The sequence below is a fragment of the Gossypium raimondii genome, chromosome 12, assembly GCF_025698545.1.
Source record: "Gossypium raimondii isolate GPD5lz chromosome 12, ASM2569854v1, whole genome shotgun sequence".
In the NCBI taxonomy this organism is placed as follows: domain Eukaryota; kingdom Viridiplantae; phylum Streptophyta; class Magnoliopsida; order Malvales; family Malvaceae; genus Gossypium; species Gossypium raimondii.
The window spans coordinates 57,242,459-57,268,249 of record NC_068576.1 but is presented as its reverse complement, the minus strand read 5'-3'; the positions used below and the strand labels follow the sequence as shown (position 1 = coordinate 57,268,249).

At 30.7% G+C, this 25,791-nt stretch overlaps 4 protein-coding genes across 4 annotated transcripts; 2 read left to right on the top strand and 2 right to left on the bottom strand.

Moving 5' to 3' along the window:
• Window positions 1-690: 690 nt before the first annotated feature.
• On the bottom strand, window positions 691-4,478 carry LOC105765696 (uncharacterized). The gene is made up of 7 exons (XM_012584899.2): window positions 3,755-4,478; window positions 3,015-3,053; window positions 2,836-2,906; window positions 2,263-2,327; window positions 1,571-1,660; window positions 1,399-1,491; window positions 691-1,314 (listed from the first exon to the last, which is right to left on the bottom strand). The coding sequence occupies exons 1-7, from the start codon at window positions 4,168-4,170 to the stop codon at window positions 916-918; spliced, it is 1,173 nt and encodes a 390-aa protein (XP_012440353.1). The 5' UTR covers window positions 4,171-4,478; the 3' UTR covers window positions 691-915.
• Window positions 4,479-8,347: 3,869 nt separating this feature from the next.
• On the bottom strand, window positions 8,348-13,670 carry LOC105765693 (probable transcription factor KAN2). Its single transcript, XM_012584897.2, has 6 exons — window positions 12,730-13,670; window positions 12,554-12,630; window positions 12,115-12,163; window positions 11,320-11,458; window positions 9,604-9,685; window positions 8,348-8,717 (listed from the first exon to the last, which is right to left on the bottom strand). The coding sequence occupies exons 1-6, from the start codon at window positions 13,385-13,387 to the stop codon at window positions 8,634-8,636; spliced, it is 1,089 nt and encodes a 362-aa protein (XP_012440351.1). The 5' UTR covers window positions 13,388-13,670; the 3' UTR covers window positions 8,348-8,633.
• A 2,665-nt stretch (window positions 13,671-16,335) lies between these two features.
• Window positions 16,336-22,291, top strand: LOC105765692 (T-complex protein 1 subunit zeta 1). The gene is made up of 14 exons (XM_012584896.2): window positions 16,336-16,679; window positions 16,840-16,975; window positions 17,280-17,431; window positions 17,526-17,573; window positions 17,644-17,736; window positions 18,393-18,499; window positions 18,747-18,861; window positions 18,964-19,050; window positions 20,231-20,435; window positions 20,559-20,653; window positions 21,048-21,116; window positions 21,198-21,305; window positions 21,413-21,531; window positions 21,951-22,291. The coding sequence occupies exons 1-14, from the start codon at window positions 16,482-16,484 to the stop codon at window positions 22,024-22,026; spliced, it is 1,608 nt and encodes a 535-aa protein (XP_012440350.1). The 5' UTR covers window positions 16,336-16,481; the 3' UTR covers window positions 22,027-22,291.
• Window positions 22,292-22,616: 325 nt separating this feature from the next.
• On the top strand, window positions 22,617-25,707 carry LOC105765695 (purple acid phosphatase 17). The gene is made up of 6 exons (XM_012584898.2): window positions 22,617-23,330; window positions 23,801-23,957; window positions 24,041-24,148; window positions 24,240-24,367; window positions 24,895-25,091; window positions 25,414-25,707. The coding sequence occupies exons 1-6, from the start codon at window positions 23,118-23,120 to the stop codon at window positions 25,628-25,630; spliced, it is 1,020 nt and encodes a 339-aa protein (XP_012440352.1). The 5' UTR covers window positions 22,617-23,117; the 3' UTR covers window positions 25,631-25,707.
• The last annotated feature ends 84 nt before the right edge of the window (window positions 25,708-25,791 follow it).

The window sequence follows — 25,791 nt, the reverse complement described above, 5'->3', positions numbered from 1 at the left end:
CTATTAAAATCGTTATTGTATGGCCTTTTCTGTTTGCAGTACTGCTTGCACTAATCGAAAACCCTCATTCTCCTTCTCTTCTACAATTCAATTTTTTTTCACGAAACAACTTTAAATGTTATGAATTTGTGAACCAAAATCTAAACAACTTTTTTCTCCTATCTCCAACACTAACACCGTTAGATTGACTTGGACCTAATATATGTTATTCTACTCATCAATGGATATTGATCCACCGTACCGATTGTCAAATCATTGCTTAGAGCTTGCTAGCTAGACACTTTAAAAAAATATTAACAACCAAATGACTTAAATAAAAACTTTCGAATAGTTTTTTTACTTAAATGAAAACTTTCAAATAGTTCAATGATATTTTATAACTTTTGAAATTAAGTAACATAAATGTAAACTTATTAATAATTTAGTGACGTTAGACGTAGTTTACCCATAATATTATTAGGATAATCATACTTTGAAATTTGAATCCACCAAAAACAAAAGTAATGTTGTAATTTTTAAATATCCTTAAGGATTCATTGATGTAAATTTAGACTTAAAATAAACATATGATGAATTTATCTTAAATTAATTTTAATATAGTATAAAAACTAAAACCATAATTAGATATAATTTAGGGTCTAATAACAGAATTTAACCAGTTTCCTACTAATGTAGGATGGGATTAATGAATGAATGAATGAAAATTCTACTGTAAAAAAAAAGCTACCACATATTTCCATATATACCGTGGTAACACCGTAACAGAGAACACCATTACAAGCAAAGCTTCATGAGCCAGGATGGAACCAATCTAGCCTATCAACAACAAAGAGGGATCAATCCCTAAAATTCACAACATTTTATCAAAAAACAAAACTGTGTGTTTTCAACATTGAAGTGGTGAGTTTTCCTTTTTTAAGCTCTAACATTTAGCCATTGAATTATGTCATCCATTATAGCTTCTCGTTCTAGTTCGAAGAGGAGATCATGCAAGAGACCTTTGTATAATTTGATCGTTTTGTCGGTTGAGGCCTCGTCGTATAGTTTTTGTGAAGCTTTAGGATCGGTTACGGTATCATCCATGCCGTGGAGAACAAGGAAAGGGACTTTCAATCTTTTCATATTGTGCTGCAAGTAAGATGTGATTCTAAGGATTTCGTAGCCGGTTCTTACCCGAAGAGGTCCGGTGTATACCAATGGATCAGAATATTTAGCCACCAGTGCCTCCGGGTCCCTAGAAACCGGGTTCCCCCTTCTGTTTGCAACATGGACTTGGAATCGTGGTAATAGAAATGACATGATCGGGGCAAGTACCTGCCGTTAAAATGGCATGTCATACTATTTATGTTCTTCAATATCTCGAACAAGAAAAGACGATATAACCGAGTAGGCTCTTACCACGAAGATCGGATGAGATGGCTGGACACCAACAGCTGGGGAAGTTAGTATAATGCCTGCTACTCGATTTTCAACCTGGGGATCGAGTGTTGCCTACAATGTGAAAAGTGAGTTTAGATCGAACAAACTTAGTGATTTTCTTGGCATGCTTGAGTAAACAAAAAAGACTTACTTTTAGGACAATTGCACCACCCGTAGAATGACCAAAACAGAAACACGGAAGCCCTGGGTTTTCAACGAAAACCCTTTCGAGGAACATTTTCTGCAACGAGTCAAGAACATAGATGAAAATGATTTCAATATTTACTTCAAATAAACTTGGTAAGAAGGCCCCTTCGATCTCTCTCAATTTCAATATTGAATAAATTGGTCTTTCCTAAAAATAATATCAATTTAATCTCTATCCTTTTCAAAAGTGAGCAACTAAGGGCAATTAATCACGATATTACTGTCAATAGTACATAATTTTTATAAGTATAATAATAAATTTAGCCATCGGGTTTACATATTTTGTCAATTTGGTCCTAATTTAACAAAATGCTAAATGTTGTAGGTTAAAATTATTAAACCAATACTAAGTTGACAAAATATGTAAATGTTACAAGTTAAACTCATTAAATCGGGACCAAATTGATGAATATGTAAACATCAAGAGTTAAATTTGTTATTATACTAATCAAAACGTGTACAATTCATGGAAAACATTAAAGCCATGATTAATTGTCCTTACTCACTTTTGAAGTTAACAAGAATTAAATTACTCTAATTTTTTTAAAGAAACTAATTTACTCAATATCTAAATTGAAAAATAACAAAAAGGTGTTTTTACAAATAAACTTTTGTAGCTAAACATTAAAAACATACCATGTCATTAACAGCATAATCAAGAGAATGAACATATCCATGTAGTCCATCACTTCCACCATGTCCTATATGAATAGTAAGAACAAATAAACTTACCGGCAAACAAGCATGAAACTGTTATATGCTATATAACATGCCGCAAGATGCATCAATATCTAAAAACGATGAGATACATAAAACAGGAAGTTGTTTTAAAGCTTTTTCGGCACCATCCCAATGGAAATACTCATACCCCTTCAACATCCAAAATATACATGCTTTGTCGAAGGTGCCTTCTACACTATGAACAACAATAAAATAAAATTGAAATATCATGGAAGTCTTTGTACTAGAATGAGTTGAATTGCATTTTGTTTCATTTACTCAAAGAATAAGTAAATTAGTTTTTGTACGCTAAATTAAAGAGTAAATTAATCATTTGAGTTAAAATTTTCATTATTTTGTACAGTTAAAAATTGGTGTGACTGATAAAATAATCAAAATGGTAATATATAGCGTGTTTGACATACATAAACCGGTTTTTAAAGCAAGCAATATGTTATTTATTATTATGCATATTATGCTTAAACTTACCAATCCAATCCATTCCGTAGACCTTGAATCCATTAGTATTAAGTCGCTTTGCGAAATCGTTGTATCTATCGCTGTCGTGCGAGTGAAAGGGGGACACCAAAGGCAAACATTTTAACAGAAGACACACACACACAAAGGAATCAATTACTTTAAAACGGCATTAAATCCTAATAACAAACCTGTGTTCATTCAAGCCATGCATAAGAAAAACTACTCCCCTGGAAAAACACACAAAAACAACATCAATATAGAGATCTCCCGATTACTTTAACCTATATAATTAATTTTCCCACCTTAAATATTTCTAAAGCATAACATCAAAAAAGAAGCAAAGATGTTGAATTTGTTTTGATAAATTCTTAACATAATTACAATTACGATCAATCATTACATCAATACGTCACCAAGTATAAGTATTATCGACTAGTGGTGAGACTTGAACCTGAGATCTTAAATATTGCAACAGCATTGTTTTAACATTTATGCTATTATAACAAAGAAAATTTTGTGTCTCATTTCAAAAGGTTAAAATACGTTGTAAGTCCTTATACTCTTTATAAATTTAAATTTTAATATTTATACTTTTATTTTAAGAATTTAGTTACTCTACTTTTCAAATATTTTTTAAATTCAATTTCATTACATTGGTTATTTTTAGTTGCCTTGCTATCAAGTGAGATTTTTTTTTAAACGTCACACCAACAAATTATTAATATCAACAATTGAATCTAAAATTTAAAATCTGAAAAGTAAAATGATTAAATTTGTATAAATAAAAATATAAAAGTTAAATTTTAAATTTGTAAATAGTACAATCACTACCCAGATTTTAACCTTCTCAAAATTCCCATTTCTAAACTAATTTTTAAGACATAATAAAATTTGAAATATGTGGAAATCAAATTTATCTGCAACTGACCTGATTTGTACGGAAATGGGAGTCCAAATCTGAATGAATAACGTGTCACCTCTTGCACTAGAAACCAACGAAAACTCCCTCATACTAACGCCGTCATCGTCCTGAACCACCCTCCGAATCGCCAGCGATCGCCTCGCTGCCGCCTCTAGGTCCACTGCAAACGCCGTGCTTCTCCGCTGCACCACCGCGGCCGGAACCCTAAACTTAGTCCCCACAGACCCTTTCTTCCTGCCCTCGTGTTTCTCATCCTTTCCCGCTTCAGATTTCAACGCGGAGGTCCGTTTCCGTCGCCGGGTCGGCAACAGGAGAAGCAAAACGACGGCGTTCAACACCACCAACAAGCTCCTCAACGATCGTAACGAGAAGAGCGCGTTGATTAGATCACTTACGCCAGACGTCAACGGCTCCACCGCCATTGTTTTCAGCAGTGGATTAGAAATTTTCAAAATCCACGAAATTCAGCAATGGTTTCAAAAATTTTGGAAAAAGAATACTTAAATTAATAAAAAAAGGTTTTGAAATTTAGATTCTATTGGTTATAATTACAATCACTCTAGTTGATGAACAAAGATCATCAACCGAGAGAACCAAATCAAAACGAAAAAAAAAAAACAGAAATAAAAATATCGTTAAAACGCTAATTTGTCTTCAGATATTCCAAATAATTACTCTCTTACGGCCATATATGACTGGTGAGAATTGAAAATTTAAGCTTTTACCAATTTTAGAGCCTACCCAAAATTCATATCATAATCCATAAAAGTAAAAAGCTTTCATTTTCTGGGAAAATATATATATACACATCTGTTTACTGGTAATGTGGGATTGAATTTCATTTTAGATGACGTTTATGTGGAGGAATTTATGGCAGAGAAAATAAAAGTAAAAGTTCAAATTTAGCTTGCCAATTTATTTAAAAATAGGTTAAAATCTATTCTTTGCTTGTTTAGAATAAGTGGCGGATATTTGCACTAAATTATTTTAGTTTCTAATTAAAATTTGTAGTTTAATAAGATTTTTTTTAAAAAGATATAATTAATTTTTTAAAATTTTATGTAATTAATGATAATTTCGAAAAATTTCGAAAAATAAAAGGTATAATAACAAATTTCCAAAAGTTGGGGTTAAATTAAAATTTTCAACAAATTTCAAGGAGAATAAAATTTTTCAAAAATTTTGAGGGGCCAAGCCCGTGGCCCCATTATGGTCCATCATTTCTAGAATTTAGTATTTTAATGATTTAAATATGTAAGTTCAAGTGTTAATTTTGTTTAAAATTTTTGTTAAATTCAGTATCAATTATAATGTCATTTCTTGATTACTTGACTATCAAATGATTTTTTCTATTTTAAAATGTTACAATAACGAATTTAATAGAATAACTTTAACAGTGTTAATTTTTGAACTTCATTTTTAAATTTAAAATTTAAGGAATTAAATTTCTAAAAATAAAAGTAGAGTGGTCGAATTCTAAATAAAAAGAATATAAAGACACATAGCATATTTTAAGTTTAAAATTAAAATTAAAGAAGAAAAGGAACTGTTTTTTAATTGACGGAAATCAGGGGGGCAAGAAGAAAAATAAACCAAAGAAAAAGGATTGGCGCTAAGATTCGAAAGACGCAGGATGGCGGGAAGCCCGTGCCGGATATGCGGCGAACTGTCGGGGGTGGACAAAGTCTACCAAAAACAGTTTGGATGAGTGGCTATTAGGAAATGGTTAAAGTATGCAATAAGCCCCTGAACTTTTTGAAACATTGAAATTTAGTCTCTATACATTTATTTCTAGAAATTTAATCACTCTATTTTCTAAATTTCAAAATTCAGGTCTAATTGTTAACAATGTTAATTTATTTGTTAAATTTTTAGTGTGAAACATATTGGAATGAAAAAATACTCATATGGTAGCCATGTAATTGAATAAATGACATTATAATAAACCTAAATTTAACAAAAAATAATAGTATTAACAATTAGGCTAAATTTTAAATTTTGAAAATTAGAGGATTAAATTCTAAAAATAAAAATATATAAACTAAATTCATTTTTTAAAGAGTGCTTATGGCATATTTTAACCTTAAAAATTTATGTATCTTCGACTGTGACATATGTACACCCTTTGATCCAAGATCAAGCTATTCAAATTAATTTAAATAAATAATTTCAATTTTTTTAAAATTTGAGTCAAGATGGATATTTACAACTCAACAAATAGAATAAATCGAAAAGTCAATTTGAAATATTAGCAAATTGACTCCTTAAAATTTAAAATGTTATTAAAATTTTACAAGATTTTATAAAAGAATTATTAAGTTGTATAAATTTGTATAGAACCGTTAATTTTTTAAATGTTAAATTCGATGGTTTAAATAAGTAAATTACTAAATCAAGTTTATTATATTAAAGTGTTTTTTAAATATTTTTCAAATATATACCTTCTCAATGTTATTTGTTAAAATTTGAAAGTTAATTATATTGTCAACAAGGTTTCAATTTAGTCTATTTAAATTTTTTTTTTAAATTTAACTTGAACAAGTTTATTCGACTTAACTCGAGTCGAATTTTATTTTACTCGACTCGGTTCAAAAAAATTTTTAAATTGAGTTAGGATGAGAAAATAGGTTTCATCAAATCGATTCAAATAATTTTAAAAAATACACTCGATTCGATTAAATATTGATCCCTATTCTTTTTATTTGTCTCAGACTTTGACTTTTCACCTGCACTTGAAATTTTGATATAGTCCAATTTGATTATAAAAATCATTCAATCCAAATAATAAAAATAATTTGAACTCAAAAAAGATTCAATCTTAAAGTGATTAGAATCAAACTTGAAAGCTGGACCTAATCAACTCAAATCCAATATAATATCTAACCCTATGTGAGCATAACAACAATTCAACCCAAACATGAAATAATTGAAACTCGGAGTGATCAGAATCTGAATCCGAACCTGAAAACTAGACCTAATCAACTCAAATCTAAAATCATATCTAACCCTATGTGACCATAAAAGTAATTCAGCCCAGACATGAAATAATTGAAACTTGGAGCTCAAATCTGAACCCGAAAATTAGACCTAATTAACCGATATTCAAATTTCACCATACCCAATTGGGCTTAATACAATAATTGAGAAAATTAGTGAAATGTTTATCCAATTTTATAATACAATATAGAACATTCGTTAAATATATGTTTCTAAATTATTTGTTTTTTATTCATAAATATTCATAAATATATTTTAATAATAAAATTAATTAATATTGGATTATTAAAATTTGAATCTAAAAATGTTTTTAAAAAACTTTATTAAATTAGATAAAAATGAATGAAATTTAAGAAATATTTAAAAAATTATAATTTAATGTATAAAATTATAATTAAATATCTTTTATAATTTACAAAAGAAAATCTTCAAGTTTTTTTCTAAAAATTATCAAAATACAATTCAATTTTATATCAATTTTTACTTAATTATATTGATTAATTTAATTACTGTTTCTAAACAAATTTGTTTTTAATGTAAACTTTAATTTCTTAAATTAATTATACTTATTAACTTAAAGATATTTTATTTGTTAAATATTATTATTTTAGTTGATTCTAATATTAAGATTTTTAAATCTTTGTAATCATATTATCTTTAATTTTTTTAAAATATAATTTTAATTATTAAATAGATGCACGGGTAAAAAACTAGTTCCTAAACTAAAACAAACAAAAATAAATATAAATTAAATCATGCTCAAATTAGATTAATCATGAAAATAATCAAGAATAATTTATAAATAATAAATATTATAAGTCATTAAGATAAGTAGAGGTAGAGATCAAATTGAATGAATTAAGGAATTAAATCACATAACCTACATACTATGAAGGATCAAAGCTGGAATTAATCCATTTTTAAAAATGGCAGACCATGAGCTGAAAACCATGTGGTGCGCGGTGGGTTCCATTTTTTCTTTTTTCTTTTTGCAAAATAGTTATATTTTCTCTCTCAGAAACACATATAGTTGAGAATTTCACATTTTCATCCCAAAGTTTATAATTTTTCAGATTTTGGCAACAAATCCTAAATTTTCACAAGCCACTTTTACATTTTTTAAAACTCGATTTTGATTCCGAGCAATTTTCTTTTAAATATCGAGTAAAAAATTCAAGTTCTAAAATCACTTTTAGATTCAGAGTGAAAAACTCGATTTTGAATTTTTTTTAAAAGGTGAATTATTAAAACACTCACTTTTGTTTTCCCCAAGTTGTATTTTAGTCACTTACGTTATTAAAAATAGATAATTTTAATCACGTATATTTGAAATGAGTTAATGTAGGTAATAAATAGATTAAAAATGAAAATAGAAATATTTTAAAGAAAAGAAGTCTATCTAATCATATAAAAATTAATTTTATATTAAAATAATTGTGAACCCTATTTATAAATGTGATCAAACCACTAAATCCAATATTCTTATCTCCATATCTTTACAACCACTCCTTTATTATTTTTCTTTTCCTATTTTCAATTTTTATGTATCTTTTAGGAGACCAACTTTCATATCATAAATAAATAAACAACATAAAGAGAGTATTTAAAGTCAAATTTTCACACCCTCACTTAAAATCTTGAAAAGACAATGGAAAAAGGATCTTTGCTAGCTTAATTGGCTAGAAATATAATATACATTAATTAAGAAAATACAATGCAAATTTCATTTTTAAAATCAAACATTGCTCAGCAACTTCATCTCCAAACCTGTTTCGGCTGGGAGAAAACAATACTGACAAAGTTTTATCTTTTAAAGTGAGATTCGATTTAGCTCCATTTTCCTTAAAACATATGGTCACCCATGTTCTTCACCCTGCCAATCTGATCTTCATAGGCTGAACTCCAAGCTTGGATTATGGAAATCAATATTTGACCCTGTTGTGCTTTTTTTATCAGCAAAACTGTTGCTTCCCTGCATAGTTTTAGATTATGGGTAAATTCCATTTGAGCACACTTTTATACCACTCAATTTAAATTGGTTTCTAGACTTTAAAAAGGTTGTAATCGAATTTTTAAAGTATCAGTATCAACCACGCTAGTTATCACCTTAGGAAATGGTAAGGACAATTTAAATTTAACATGTTTTTTAATACATTAGATTCAAATTATCGTACTCTAAACATACAACATGTGGTATTTAACTTCTAAATTGTAACTAAACTAAAAATAGACATTTAGTAGAGTTTATCTTAATGATACTTTTCTAATATATATGTATAAATTAATTGATAGTTTTATCAAATAATGACGCATGTCTCATATTACATAGGTAATATATCAAATGCTAATATTCTGGTGTTTGATATAATGACAGGTCACTATTTTAACTAAGTGAAGTTAAAGAAATTACCATATATCCTTTTTCGAACGTATGTACCCTACAATCAAATGTCATATTCTTTACCTACCTATAAAGTTTTTAAATATCACCAACAGTCCTGTATGTATAAATATAATCAGAACTAAATGAGAGAAAATTTATGTATAGTCGCTTTCAACAAGGTGCTCAATTAGCTTTAATATTTTTACAACTGCGTCACCAACCTCTTATTTATTGCTAGGGTAAAGTACGAGAGTGAAAGATCTTTGCAATTTATATATATATATCTATAAATACGATACATGCACAGAAAATGGTGCAACTTTCACTCCTTTTGCAGTAATAACTAACAATTTCTAAAACTTATAATACTGAACCCTAACCAAATCTAACGTTATGCTGCTCAGTGTTGCATGCATATATGTATATGTAGATATATTAGAAGCTGAAATAATGAAATGCTTTTCATTAATCTTACCTCGAAGTGGTTTCCGGATTGAGACGACGGAGCTTCGGGTGTAGACCCAACCGGAGTCCCCGAACTCGACAACTGAACCCCTCTGGTGCACCAAAAAAATTCATATAGTTTAATCAGTTTACGGTCACTAAGATACTTAGCTGCATGTTCTGAACAACAAGCAATCAAAGGGACAAAAATGCAATATAATAGATTGTTCTTCATCATGCGCATCTATGGTTAGTACTTAGTATTGCTCAATAAGCTAGATAGACCTTTTTTTTCACAAATCTAGTGTATATATATGGTTAGTATTTAAGAGGTGAAGAAGAAGTGGGCAAAATTTTGGGTTCAATTTGGCATTTATGTATCTTTATATATTTAAATACATAGTTAATAATTAATAGTTAATTATAATTAAGTCATTAATTATATTATACCAATATAAGTTTAAACCCTGTATTTTCCGACTATCATCTTCCATCCCTGCCGTAATATTATATATATATGGTAAGACCTTCTCAATAGTCTAGCTCTTACCTTCGTCTTATTACTGACTTAATCATTCGAATGCATTTCAAAGCACAAACTCTATCTTCACATCATCCAATCCATTTTTATCTAAATACTTATTATTCATTAACAATTGGTACTTTCAACCAGTTGAAACTATCACCTTCCATCGCTGCTGTCGTTTCCTATCGGCTTCCTCAAGCATTGTTTTGAACTTTTTCACTTTTATATAATCACATATGTTTACGTGTATAATCTTATTCAGGTTGGTTCAACCTGTTCTTTTAAATGTTGGGCGACTATCATCTTCCACCTAGGAAATTTATTTTATATAAAGACCCCTAGCATTTCAATTCATTGATTATAAATGTGAAGGAGAGAAGAAAAAGATGGATCAATCAACTTAAAATGCACGAATGTGTGTATATATATATGTATACGTGTACAACTAAATAAAAATACTTGGTAAGTAGTATTAGAGTGCTCTTTAGTAAAATCCTTTGTCATGATATCTTAAATTAAATGTAATAATTATTAATTTGTTTAATTTAATATATAAAAAAATGATGCTAAATATAAACACATTGGTAAGAATTTCTTCTTTGTTCAGTCATTACGAAAAAGAAATAAAGCAGAAAGGCAGAAAGATGAATTAAAGCTTAACGAAAGGAAAAGCTGTCATCCATAAATAAACTCTTTTTAGGTTTTTTCCTTTATATAAAAAACGTGGTTTCTGCATTAAAAATTAGTGCAATAAATTTTATATAAAATTAGATGAAATTTTATTTGTAATGATAAAATATACTCAAAATAATAATATTTATCTTGCAAAGTAATGATATTTTAATGATTATCAAATTGAGGTCAAGTTGATTCGTAATATCAACTTACTTAAGAGTTTAATATATAGTATAGAAATTGGTAAATGAATTTTGTAATTAGGTTCTTTTTATTCACTTTGCTATGTGAATTTGTTAATTAAGTTCGCTTTTATACTTGAAATTGAATTTCGTGAAAACATCATAATGTGGTATTTTGAGATTGTATCATTTTATCACCTAAAATTTTAAAAATATATATGAATTTTTTATGTTTTAGATAATGACACGGCATAAACTCGGATTATTATATTATCACACTTTTAGGGAGTTTAAATTTAGGGACTAAAATGGAAGAAGCTATTAAGTTTGGATACCAAACCAGAGATTGAGTTGGGAGACATACGTAGAAGAGATAGCCCAAAGGTTAGAAGAGGAGGGGCAGCCATTAACATTATATTCTGTCTCTGTTGATCTCTGCTTCACTGAACTGTTGCTATTTTTGGCTACACCCAAACAATCTTCATCTTCTTCTCCTGATCCATCTGTCATGCATACATATATGTATTCACATATTTTAACAAACTAAAATATTCATACATACGCACACACAATATAAATATAGGTAAAAGTTTTATGGAGGCTGTATTTTGCCTCTCTACTAAACAAAGTAAATTAATTATTGTATTAGATCAAAGAGCAAATTAATTATTTCTGTTAAAATTTTCATCTATTTCTACTATTAAAAACTAGCATGATTAACACGATAAACAAACAATGACACATGGCGTGCTATACATACCTCATGGTAACGCATAGAAATTAATTTTGAATAGTAGTTTTGACAAAAAAACGATTAATTTACTAGTTGATCTAACACGGAAGACACTAATTTATTCATATTTTTAATATGAAAAAGGCAAAGTCCAGTACAAGACCTCCATTATACTTTCCCCGTAAATATAATTAAATTATAGGATAGATATACAGTAATTGCATGAACATATAATATATTTTGTGTGAGCATAAAAAAACTCAAGTATGATTCACATACTATTATTTATTATTTAATTGAATTAGAAAAGAATCTAAATACAGATTAAAAATATATGATATTTGTTATGATGTATATATAAATGAATACTAGTTAATAAATATTAGGGGGACTGGAGAACGCTAAGGCTAAACAATGCACAATTACCTGAGAAAGCTGCTGCAGCTTTATCAGTGCTCTTAACAGTTCTATACATCTGCGATATGAAAGGAAAAAGAGTTGCTTATTGATAAGAAACAAATCAAAAGAAGCCTCTTTTTTATCAATTTAAAAACAAAAATAGAAAATCTTGGTAAAAAAAAATCAAATAAAAAAATACCCTTCTCTCTCTCTCTTTCTATTTCTAATTCTTGTCTGTTTATGGGATTTTTATTGGTTTGTTTATTAACCACGAGGTGGATGTTTGGTAAGGTCAGTAATTGCTTTGAATTATTGAGAAATGATGGCTACTTTTTTTCTCTCTCTCTTTTTTCTCTTTGACCTTTTCTTTTCTTCTAAAAGTTGAACTTCTTCCCTCAAAGTCTCTTTTTCTAAAAGAAAAACCAGGGTTTTTCCAGCTTTTTTAGTTTTTGTTCTTTGATTGTACCTGTAAATGGCTTTTGACATGAGCAAGTGTTAGATCTTTGACATCCATTAACTCTAAAACTGACTTTGGGGTTGCTCCTACATGAGAAAAACTCGATCAAATTCATTGAAAACTATATGGATCTGTAACAAAAAGTAGGGAAAAAAGAAGAAGAATAAGATTGAATAATTGATTACTTTCATGGCCACCGAGAAGTTCGACAGCATGAACGAACCGAGCATGGAGAGAGCTGGTCCAACGCATCCTTGGTGCCCTTATATTCTTTTTGCTATGTACTTTAGCTATAAACCTTGAACTACCCATGCTTCCTTCGTATTGAGGCATTGAGATCCCATTAAACCTATAACCATTGGCTGAGTGTAGCACCCAAGGAGCTGAAGCTGATGATGATGATGAACAATTATAAGACGAATAAGGGGACACTTGATATAGCGGCCGTGACTTACGAGGATCCGTATATATTGGGATTCCCTTGATGGGTTTCAAACCTGGTTCAGGCATATCATCGAGCCATGAAACCCCATAGTTTATATCACTTAGTTGACCGCATTTGAGAAGATGAATTTGCCGTGGGAAACTCTCAGGTTGTAAGCCACTGCCGACTGGACCTAGTGGATTAGCTAAAGAAAGCTCCGTTTCAGCTGCTTGGGAGCTGCTGCAGGGTTTTAGGGCATCGTACTGTTTGTTGCTCCAAATATCAAAGGTCGATGAATGGCTTTCGTTGGTAGTAGCAGTGGAAATCGATGGTGGAGCAGTGTTGGGAGGGCTAATGTGCAGTGAAAGGTCGGGAATCCGATTCATACACTGTTCATCGAAACCTCCTTTTTCCTCCATTTTTATTCTCGAAAAAAAAAGGGTTTCACTGAAAAATACTTTCTCTCACAGAATCCAATAAGAAGATATGAACAAACACGGATTATTGGGTAGCTGAGGGAAGAAAGAAAATCAAAACCCTTTGAATGTATAATTTACCTAAAGAAAGAAAAATTCAAGAGGGCAACAAAAGAAAACTTGCACATAAATATATATGTAATATATATTGAGAGAAAAGTGTAGTATTGCAATGATTATATGATAATTTTATGTATATATATAAAGGGAATGGTTTTTGGGAATGAAGAACAAAAGTGAAAGCTGTTTAATGACTTTTACTTGCTTCTTCTTCTACCTCCTTGTGTGTATATATATACACAAATAAATAAATGGATTAATTGCATTAAACATCCCAAAATTATGATCCAAATTTTTAATAATAGTCAGCTTAACTGAAACTTTAGTTTGATTTAGAATGTATTTGACCACTTGGATCAAATTTTAAAGACATTTATATTTCAACAATTTTGATGTCTAATTTGATGGTTACATGGACAAAGATTTATTGATATTTTGAATATTGAATTAAAATGTTTTAAAGTTTTGACAACGTTTTGTTCAATTAATGACACTTTGAACAAATCCTCTCTTTTTTCGTCATAAATATATTTATTAAAATTTTATCTAAAAACAAATGATTTTTTATTAAAATAGTGAAATGTATTGTTTAATTTTGAGTAAAAGAAAAGTGCAGTGTTCAAATTTTATTGAGTTGTGACATGATTGAATTTTTAATTTTATATTTTATAAAAAAAATATAAAAGACAAAGAACACTCTCGTAAAGCTATAATTTACTTTGTATAGAAAATAATATTTTAATAATGTCCAACTGACTTATGATACAAACTCATCAATGACTTAAATATAAATATAAATATAAATATAAATATAAATATATATAGATGGTATTTTAGAATTTTATCAACTAAATTTGAGTCAGTTAACTCGTGACACAACTTAGTCATGGAATTAAATATAAATATAGATATAGTTTTATATTTTATCCATATATCTTCGTTCTTCACAAAATTTATTAGTAAAAGGTGACAATAAAATTATTTTTGAATAATTGAAATGGATTCGAATATTAAAATTATTATTATGGAAAAAGTGTTAGTTGAACCCGAATAAAATTAAACTTAGAAGGTATAATTTAAAAAAAAACAAATTCTCTTTGTATTTTCAATAATCTCTTTCTTTTCCTACTGACTTACGCTAATACGGAATAAGATGCTTTCATTTTTAATTTTCTTATCTTCCTTCCTTTATAAAAAATAAATTAAAGAAAAACACACAAAAAAACTTTGCATGGGAATATTTATTACATTTTCGTGTACACTTAAATTTTATGCTGATTCTTTAAAACACTTTTTATTTAAATTGCATTGCATTCATAATTTATTTATTTGTTTTTTCTTTTGGGACAATTTGAATCAAATACGTTTTTTAATTGGAATTTGAGATTAGCATGTTGAAATTAAATAAAAAAATGAAATACTCAGAAAAAAATCATATGGAATAAACCCGAGAATTACACGTAAGTTTTGGTTTGATATATATGAACTTTGATTTTGTATAATTTTATACATGATATTTTCATTTGATTCAATTTTCATAAACCACTAACATCATGGTTGATATAATTAAATTGACGTATTCATTTCTTTAAATGTTTACAATTGGATCAAAATCCAATTTTATGTTTACATTTGAACCAAAATCAAGTTCAATGTGTATAATCACAAAAATTAAAATTCATGTATCAAATTACACATTAAATTTAAGTTCATGTATAGTTTTGATATTTATTTATTTTTATCAAATGCATACTAAAAAATTATCCCTAACATGTTTTTTTTTGGTCAATTTTGAGTTGACTTTTTATTACTTTAACTCTTAAAATTTCAAATTTTAATCAATTTGTTTTTTTGGAAGAAAAAGTCACTTGAACTGTTAAAATTCTAACCGTGTTGATAGTCTGCATGATAATTTACATGTACTAAATAAATTTAGAAAATACATAATTTTAAATTTCAAAATTTGAAAATTTAAAAATGCAGGTCAACAAAGAAGCATGCATGGATTATCATGATAAGCAATTAACATTTTAACAATTTGATTGACCTTTTCATCAATAAAACAGATTAAATTTTAAAAGTTAAATGTGAAAATAATTAAAAATTTAAACCCATAGGTTTATATTTAGGGTAAACTATATCCTATGTCATTAAATTATAAGTAAGTCTATATTTTAGTTGCTAAATTTCAAAAGTTACAAAATGACCATTAAGTTATTCGAAAGCTTTCATTTAAGTCATTAGATTGTTAAAATCGTTGTTCAATGGCCTTCTCTATTCGCACTGTCTGCGCCAATCAAAAACTCTCATTCCCCTTTCTACGGTTTAGTTTTTTTCATGAAACAACTTTGAGTATCAAGAAATTGTGAACCAATATCCAAACAACTTTCTTCTTCAATCTCCGACACTAAATGTAAGATCAACTTGGATCTAAGGTATGTTTTACTTATCCTTGAGAATTGATCCACTAAACAGATCATTGAATCATCGCTTGGAGCTCGCTAACTTTATTTTTTTTAGAAAAAAACTTAACAGCTCGATGAATTAAATAAATAATTCTGAATAATTTAATGATCATTTTATAATTTTTTAAAATTGAATGATTAAAATGTAAACTTATTAATATTTTATCGTCGACTTACTTTTTAAGACTTTGAATTGTGGCATTATTAGGCCCCAATTTATTTGGGCTTGAGGTTAATTTTTGGCCTATTACATTGTTTGTTCCACCTTAAGGTATTAAACCCAGATTTCAAATTCGGGTCAGCCCATATATTTTATTTTTCATGTACTATTATTTTTTTTCATCTATTTATTTATAGAAAAAAGTTCGAGAAAGCCCTAAAACCCTTCCGAGCATTTTGTTCCCCTTCCTTGCAGAAAACAAAGGTGAGTTTTTCCCTCCGACTCAGTCACTTGCTCACTCGGTCATTCACCTCGTGCTTTCAACGGTGTTATTCGGAAATCCTAGCCGACGATGTCGCTTCGAGTGTTGAACCCTAATGCCGAAGTTCTCAACAAATCGGCGGCACTGCACATGAACATCAACGCCGCCAAAGGTTTACAAGATGTTCTCAAAACAAATCTGGGACCTAAAGGCACTATCAAAATGCTTGTTGGTGGCGCCGGTGATATTAAGCTCACTAAAGATGGAAACACTCTCTTGAAAGAAATGGTTCCTTTTTTCCCCTTCCTTTTTCCTGCAATTTTTTATAGCGGTTTCATTTCCTTTACCAGATTTAAATTCTTCTTTGATATTAGTAAAAGCATGTTAAATGATTACTGAGGGTGATGATGTAGATCTTATTGAGTTGTTTGATTGAAAAATATTTCAGCAAATTCAAAATCCGACGGCTATTATGATAGCAAGGACAGCTGTTGCGCAAGATGACATTAGCGGTGACGGAACTACATCTACTGTACTCTTCATTGGCGAGCTAATGAAGCAATCTGAGCGTTACATTGACGAAGGTTAGGGTTCGTATGACTAATTTGAATCCATGTAAAAGAACTGCTCAGCTTTGCAATTTTCTATTAGATTTAAGGTTTTTTTTTCCCTCTGTGAGATGCAAATTGGATAATATGAGCAGTTGCAGTCATGTTAGATTCTTTAGCTTAAGATTCTTGCCCACTGAAAATGATTAAAGAAAAATTAGATTTGAACCAAATGGCTGTAATATACAAGTATTGACATAGCATTTCCATATATGTACACATATTTCTCTTTTCTTGTTATTCATTATCTATATGCATAGTGATAAAGCTTTTGGTTTAGGTATGCATCCCCGTGTTCTAGTTGATGGTTTTGAAATTGCCAAAAGAGCTACCCTTCAGTTCCTTGAGAAGTTTAAGACTCCTGTGGTAATGGGTTCTGAACCTGATAAGGAGATCCTGAAAATGGTAGCAAGAACTACACTAAGGACTAAGGTATTTTCAAAATTTCTACTCTCCCTACTTCACTCTCTTATCTGTTTTTAACGATATCTTATTCATTTGATTGACTTTTTGTACTGTCATGCAGTTGTATGAAGGATTGGCGGATCAACTGACAGACATAGTTGTTAATGCTGTAAGTGGGAAACTTATTTGTTTCTACTTTTTTACACTTAGGTGATATAAACTTTTATTTGGTTTCCCAGGTACTGTGTGTCCGAAAACCAGATGAGCCTATTGATCTCTTTATGGTTGAAATAATGCACATGCGACATAAGTTTGATGTAGACACACGGCTGGTATGTTTATATATCCTTTTTATCTTGCATTGTATGTATGCCACCTTTCTCGATGCATTGTAGCATTCAATGTCTTTGTTTGTGGTTTCTGCTGTTACAGTATGATACTGAAGTTGGGATTACTTATTACTCATGCATTATGAATGATTTTAAGAAATTTGGTTTGTTGTTACTTCTTTTGAGTCACGAGGCTAAGTTCTTTTTCTTTTTTCAAGAGAGGGACCCACTTGAAGGGAAGGGGGGTTGTTCTCTATATTCTAACCAGTTTATTTGCCAATTTTTTTGTTTCCTTACAATAGCTACAATTAAAGTCATTTTTAATTTTGATTTCACAAAACAATGTTCTCTTTAATGAACATATGCAAATTTGGCCATCATCAAATAAAATGTAGAAAACTTTTTTTGACAAGGTGATCACGATATGGATAGGAAATCACAAAATTTATTGCTATTGGAATGTATTAATAAAGCTTTGAAAGAGTTAACTCTTTCCCCTGCTACACCTTCCTTTCTCTTGATTAGAGCTAAGTTTAGCTTGTGTAGTAAAGCTTGAATATTTCTGTTTTATTTCTACATGTTTTTGTTATGTGTGTGCATGTGTTGGTATCCATCTGTATCATGCCGTTTATTATATTTATCTTTTGTGGTTTCCCTAGGTGGAGGGACTAGTTTTGGACCATGGTTCTAGGCATCCGGATATGAAGCGACGAGCAGAAAATTGTTACATCTTGACATGTAATGTATCATTGGAGTATGAGAAAAGGTACATATATGTGCATGTCTTTAACTTCCCTTTTTATTTGTCCGCGCTGTGGGGGTGCAAGTGGAGGGGGCACTAATTTCATGAAGGAGAAATTAGCGTCATTGTTAGCTATTTATATTCTCCTTGAAATATAATCTTCCTTGTGCTTAGCTGCTCATTTGGTGTCTGCGTGCTTTTCTTTGGTTACCCTTAATCTGGATTTATTTTGTTGTGATTGTCATCATGTAACTAATGTTTTAGCCCTCAGTGAAATAAATGCAGGCTTTTTCTACTCAAATGCTGAGCAGAGGGAGGCAATGGTTGCAGCTGAAAGGCGTTCAGTTGATGAACGAGTCAAAAAAATTATTGAGCTAAAAAATAAGGTATCTATTGTTATGCCTGATGTACCTATTATAAATGTGGCTTTTTTGGTGTAGCAGATTTATATTAATTCTTACGATACTGCTACTCCTGTCCATCTGTAGGTTTGTGCTGGCAATGATAGCAACTTTGTTGTTATCAATCAAAAGGGTATTGATCCCCCTTCCTTGCATCTACTTCAACAAGCAGGGGTAAGCTATGGAATTTTGTTCTTTTAACCCCTATTCCGACTTGCGAAATTTTCATGATGCCCTACTCTTTGTTAGTTGCCTATAACGTTCTTGCAAGTGTTTGAATTTATCCAAATTTTCCCATTAAAGAAGAGAAAGTATCACAAGTGAAACATACAGTGATCTAGATGCTTGACCAGTGTTGTCAAAGGTGCAAGTCATTCTCTAGGCACAAGAACATCATATTTTGTGAGGTGCAAGGCACAGAAAGGCTGTAATATGCACATGTGTGTGTGTGTGTTTTTTTTTGTGTTGGTATATATAGTATATGCTTAAGATATTTTGATTAAAAACTCTAAAAAGAGTGATTTGGTTTTTTCCTATAAAAATTGTAAAATTTTCTTCTTTTGTTGGCTAACATGCATGATTTCCATTTGGTCCCATGTTATTAAATATTCAAATATCGAGAAGTAGAGAGTCTGATCGTTTCTTTTCTTCTTAACCATTAAAGGTACAATTATTGCAAAAATAAAAAACTGAAGAAATCATACGGAACTTCAATTAACATATTTTTTTGCAACTACCACCTTACAAAAATATGATCAGGCATGCTCGGCGTGTATCTATTTAAGATGTGTCTCGTCTGAAAGGGTTTGAGGCACTTATTTGGTTCAGTGCTAAGGCACAATGCTAGGTGCACACCTTTACAGCACTGCTTGACTATTATTTTGCCATCTCGTGTTGATAATCATGATATCATTGTCATTGTCAGTATGTTCTTCAGTTTTTTGCCTCAGCGTACCAATGTCTTCTCCCCTTTTTGCTAGAGAATGACTACCTTGGTTGTCATCCCTGTTTCCTGTCTGTATATGTCTTTCCAATGGATATCTGGGTTGATATATGTTTCTAGAATATCAAGAGGAAGGTGCATCCTATGTAGCCGTCTTCCTTTCTGTTGGCGTAAGATAATTTCACAATTGTGATTGTAACATGTATTTTGCAGTGATATTGTTATTCCTAAATGAATTTGAGTGGCACACAGTTTTGATCACCAGTGAGATATGAGGCTGATGTGACTGATATATTTTTTCTTTCTTCTTTAAGTGTTACATATATTTCTAAAACTGAATTTTCTAATAGTTTTTGTTGAAGTTTGTCACACCTGTGTTTCATTGCAATGTGCTGATCTGTGGTGTTGTAGATTGTTGCCCTCAGAAGAGCAAAGAGAAGAAATATGGAAAGGCTTGTTTTGGCTTGCGGAGGAGAAGCTGTAAATTCTGTTGATGATTTAACCCCAGCTTGTCTTGGCTGGGCGGGACTTGTCTACGAGCATGTCCTTGGGGAAGATAAGTATACATTTGTGGAAAATGTGAGGCATCCCCATTCATGTACAATTTTGATCAAAGGTATGTAGAACTGGTTGCCGTTCCATATAATTTATGTAAATTTAATAACAATATTGTTAGTGCTGCTTGTGCAACATTTTAATTGCTATTTATATAATACTAATGCTATTGTCAATAACATAGGGCCTAATGACCACACAATTGCCCAAATTAAGGATGCTGTTCGTGATGGGCTGCGGGCTGTTAAGAATACTATTGAAGATGAGGCAGTTATATTAGTAAGTTTTGCTTGTTTAGCATTTCATTTGCATTTGTTCTTCAAGCTGGTTTACATCTACTATTGATTCTATTGTCTGCAATAGTTGGTCACCAAACTTGTTTTATGATTGATTGACCCAGTAGAGAATGGAAATTAGATGGGGTAGACTAAACTTAAAGTTGGTCGTGGGTGATCCTCTTTAATGTGTATTTCCCTGATAGATGCAGCTGGCAAATTTAAATATTTGATCTCTGTGCTATTAATAGGCTGGCTTATTTGATTAGATTCTGTCAAATTCCCTTGAACCAAAAAGATATTTGCTGAGAGTTAGGATTATTTGGTTCGAATCTTTACGCACGGTAGCATTTCATGATATACTCTGATATATGAATATATATATATCTGTTCTTCAGGGTGCGGGAGCTTTCGAAGTTGCAGCTAGACAACACCTAATTAACGAAGTAAAGAAAACTGTTCAAGGGGTATGTTTCTGGTATATTTTTCTGTTTACAACTACTGAAACAACTATTGAAATACATCTGATTTACATAAAAATGGAACAGCGTGCCCAATTAGGTGTTGAAGCTTTCGCCGATGCCCTTCTCGTGGTGCCCAAGACACTTGCTGAAAATTCTGGACTTGACACTCAGGATGTCATAATTGGTCTTACGGTACTACTTATTTCGTCTAGTTCACTATTTGTTTCAACCCCTTCTAGAAAATGGAAGCTGAAGAGAATGGTATTAAGCTGAACATTGTATTTTGACTGTTGATACAGGGGGAGCATGACAGAGGAAATATTGTCGGTCTAAACCAACAAACAGGAGAACCTATGGACCCCCAAATGGAGGGTATATTTGATAACTACTCTGTTAAACGACAAATTATAAACTCTGGGTATGTAATAGCTCTCGATATTCATTTGCCTCACTTGTCTTTTATAATTTGCCATTATCTGCATGTATGTTCCCATTTTCATGGTAAAAGTACCATGGAAGCCCTTGTATTTAGGGCTGTGCATTTGGTCAGTTTGATTTTTTATATAAAAAACCGAATAAATCGATTTATTCATGTAAACCGAATAAACTGAACCGACCTAGGGAGCAAAACCAAATAAACCGAACTGAATTTTTGGTTCGGTCCGGTTTTTCTGTTTTCCAAAATCTTTTTGAGTTGGAATTTTTTTTCTAATTGAGGTAGAAATGTTTTTCATGGTACTTTTTCACTGATTCGCACTATTAGATGTCTATCATGATTTCATGTTTAGCACATAAAAAGCATAACTGGTTAAAAATGGTGGTACTTTGGTTTGTCAGGCCTGTAATTGCTTCGCAATTGCTGTTGGTGGATGAAGTGATTCGTGCTGGCAGAAACATGCGAAAGCCAACTTAAGCCCGGAGTGCACCTTCCTTTTACTCTGTATGTGTGTGGCTTTTGGTATTCTATTTCATGGAAGATTTTTGTGGTGCATCCTTGTTCTAAAATGGGTTATGTACTGCATCTTGGTGATCTGTTTTTAGAGGAAACTTCCCATTTTCATGATAGTATGAACAAATGTTTTTTTTACCCTCTCTTATGACATTGGCCTTTGCCATTTCTTGTAGGTTTTGCCTCTTTTTTTCCCTCTTTAATTAAATTTCTATGGTTTGAATTGGAATTTGGTAGTATCCTGAATTTGGACTTTTAGAGGTTTAGTTTTAAGTCATTTTTTTCGGGTGTTTTTTGTGTTATATTGTTTTATGTTATTGTAATCATTTTTCGGTATAAGTTTAAATTTATAAAATATTATTTTTAAGTAAAAATTAATATATATATATATATATATAAAGAAGTAAATAATATATATTTTACCAACCATAATTGATGGGAGATAGAATTTGAAATTGATGAGAGATTTGAAAGGATGTTTTAATTATAAAAAGCAAATAATAGTATAATGGTGTTATATTTTAAAATTAATTTATACATAAAATTTAGTGGTTTTGGAGTAATTTTCAATAAAATCTTTTCCATTAAATTGTGTCTAAAATTAGTGAATTTAAAGCTGTTTTGTTGTTTCATTATGACAATTACAACTAATCAAAATAAATTATCAATCACGGAATAATAAGTGAAGTATATTCGAAATTAGATTAGGATAAATTAGACTATCATTGAATATGAGTTAATAAAAAACAATATTAATGGACAAGGAATTGACAAATAAACCCTTTGAAATTTGGGGAAATAAAATAAGAAGCATAAATCAGATGAAAAATTGGAGTCTAAAATATAGGATGAAAATTTTACGGCTAAAATTAGATGAGTGCTAAAAAATACTTAAAAAATGAGAGGCGTCACCTTCATCACAACCGAATATTCCAGGGTTTTGCATGAGTTCATCGCTGCAATGTTCGGGAAAATAATTTGTTTCGATGGGAATAAAATGACTCAAAAGCTTTGGCATTGAAAACCTTAATGATTTAAGCAAGGAGAAAGAGAGGATGGGTAATCAATGTCAATGGCATCTGTGGTTTGTGTTGGCGATAACATGCTTTGTGAGTCAAAATTATGTAGCAGGGGAGCTTGAGAGAGTTCATCTGAAGGCGCAGCCGAGGAACGGCAACAGCAGCAAAGGCGATGGTTTCCTTGGCTTTTTGGTGGTCGGTGATTGGGGTAGAAAAGGGGCTTTTAATCAATCACGAGTTGCATTCCAGGTTATTTATTTTCGCATTTCTAACTTATTTATACGAAACCGATTTCCTTTTTTAAAACTCATAAAATTTAATTTATAAAATTCTTATTATCATTTTAATGCTAGGTTGAAAACAATCTGAAAGTTGATGGTTACATCAAACGTTTTGAAGATTAAAATCTATTAAAAATATGACTAATGCTTTTATGAGATTAATTCAGTTTTAAAGATAAGAGTAACATCGAAGATTACAATCTTTCTTCGTTAGTCCATATTGTGGTTGAACAACGGAAATCAAGAAATTTTAAATAATATTTAAGGTGTCAAATACTTTGCTTACTGTTTTAATACAAGTCATAAAACAATAAATAATTATTTCAGAGAACAAAGCTCCAACTTCGTCGCTAGTCACTAAATCCTTCTATTTTGGGATCATTAATATTGTAAACTATTAACAAATTTTAGATGATTGTAAACACAATATGGATGTAGATGGGAAAGATCGGAGAAAAATTAAAGATAGATTTTGTGGTATCGACGGGAGATAATTTTTATGACAATGGGTTGAACAGCCAACATGACCCTGCGTTCCTACAATCCTTCACTAATATTTACAAATCCAAGAGCCTGCAAACCCACTGGTTCAGCGGTTTGTAACTTTTACATACATTTTACTATTTCAGCAATGTTGAGTGACCAATTGATTCCTTACATGGATATCATTGCCTACAGTTTTGGGGAACCATGATTATAGGGGTGATGCAGAGGCTCAATTCAGTCCTTTTCTCCGACAAATTGACTCCAGATGGTTTTGTTTACGATCCTTCATCGTCAATGCTGGTCTGTCTCTATTCCTTTTTCCTTATTAATAGCTTAAAAAGCAGAACACCTATTTTATCATATTATATTAATTACTTTTAAATTTGGCCAGATTTGGCTGAGATCATCTTTGTGGATACCACACCTTTGGTGAAGAGTTATTTTCTAAACTCAGACAATCACACTTATGACTGGCGCGGTATAATACCTCGCAAACGCTACATTACAAATCTATTGAAGGTACTTAACCTATTATTATTAAATTTGGATCAAATAAGAATTTTGTCGTCATGATTCGATCAACCTTAAGCCTTGTCATGCAAGCATGTGAGCACAATCCTAGCATTATCCTATTTAGGACGTGTCTCAATATTTTCACCACTTGAAAGTGTGCATTGTTGGGTTCAAATTCAAGACTTCTTACAACACACAGAGTCAGTTTTTCTTGCAAACATACATTGTACCATTTGATTTATACAATGTCTTTTAGAATTGGATCAGTGGTCAAATAGATCAAGTCACCAATTCGACCAATCTGATCCGTTTAATTTAAAAAATTATTAAAAATTCAAAATAATTCAAACATCATTAGATTTATATAACAAAGCTTCAAGGAATTCGTAGAAGTCTAAAAGTATGATACTAGCATTGTGCTCACGACGTCGAAGCAGATCGAATGGTGATGGGTAGTGACAAATATAATATAGTTTTGGGTTCCAAATTAGTTTATACGTATCTATGTATGAAAATTCATGGTTTTTGTATAGGATGTGGAGTGTGCATTGAGAGAATCAACCGCAAAATGGACGATAGTTGTAGGACACCATGCAATTAGAAGCATTGGGTTCCATGGTGACACCGAGGAACTCGTAAACTACCTCCTCCCTATTCTCAAGGCTAACAACGTTGATTTTTACATCAACGGCCATGATCATTGCCTGCAACACATCAGTGACACTAACGGGTAAAAAACCAATGCTAAATTTAGAACTAGTTGTTCAACAAAGTTGAAATTAATGGTGACTACAAATATTTAAGATTGGACTTGAACTTAGCAATTGTTTTTATATCAGGGTTTGAAATTTTTTTTGTTCAAGTTAGTCATTGATATTTCTTTAGCCTTAATGTAGGAATAATTATCAAGTTCAGACTCTAATGTGAGAACAATTGTTAAGTTCAAAACTTAACTTGAACAAAAGAAAATTCAAACCTTAATATGAAAATAATTACCAAGTTAAGCACTCAATTAATAATTATTTAACCCTTTAAAATGTGAAAATTTTCAGCCGCATGGAGTTCCTAACAAGTGGAGCAGGGTCCAAGGCATGGAGGGGAGACATGAAGAAACAAAGGAGAGAGGGACTAAGGTTCTTCTATGATGGCCAAGGCTTTATGTCTCTTCAATTGTCCCAATTTGATGCCCACATTGCCTTTTATGATGCTTACGGCACCGTTTTGCATACTTGGAATGTGTGGAAACCCATTTTTCACTCATCCATGTAACTAAAAATATTCACGAGACCAGTTGAACTGAGTTATTGTATGTTATTAATACAAAACGTTTATTTAAACTTGATTTAGATTGAATTGTGAGACATTGTTTTGTTCAAGCCGATCAATATTTTTAAATGGTTAATTTAAATTCGTTTTAATTTAATAATTTT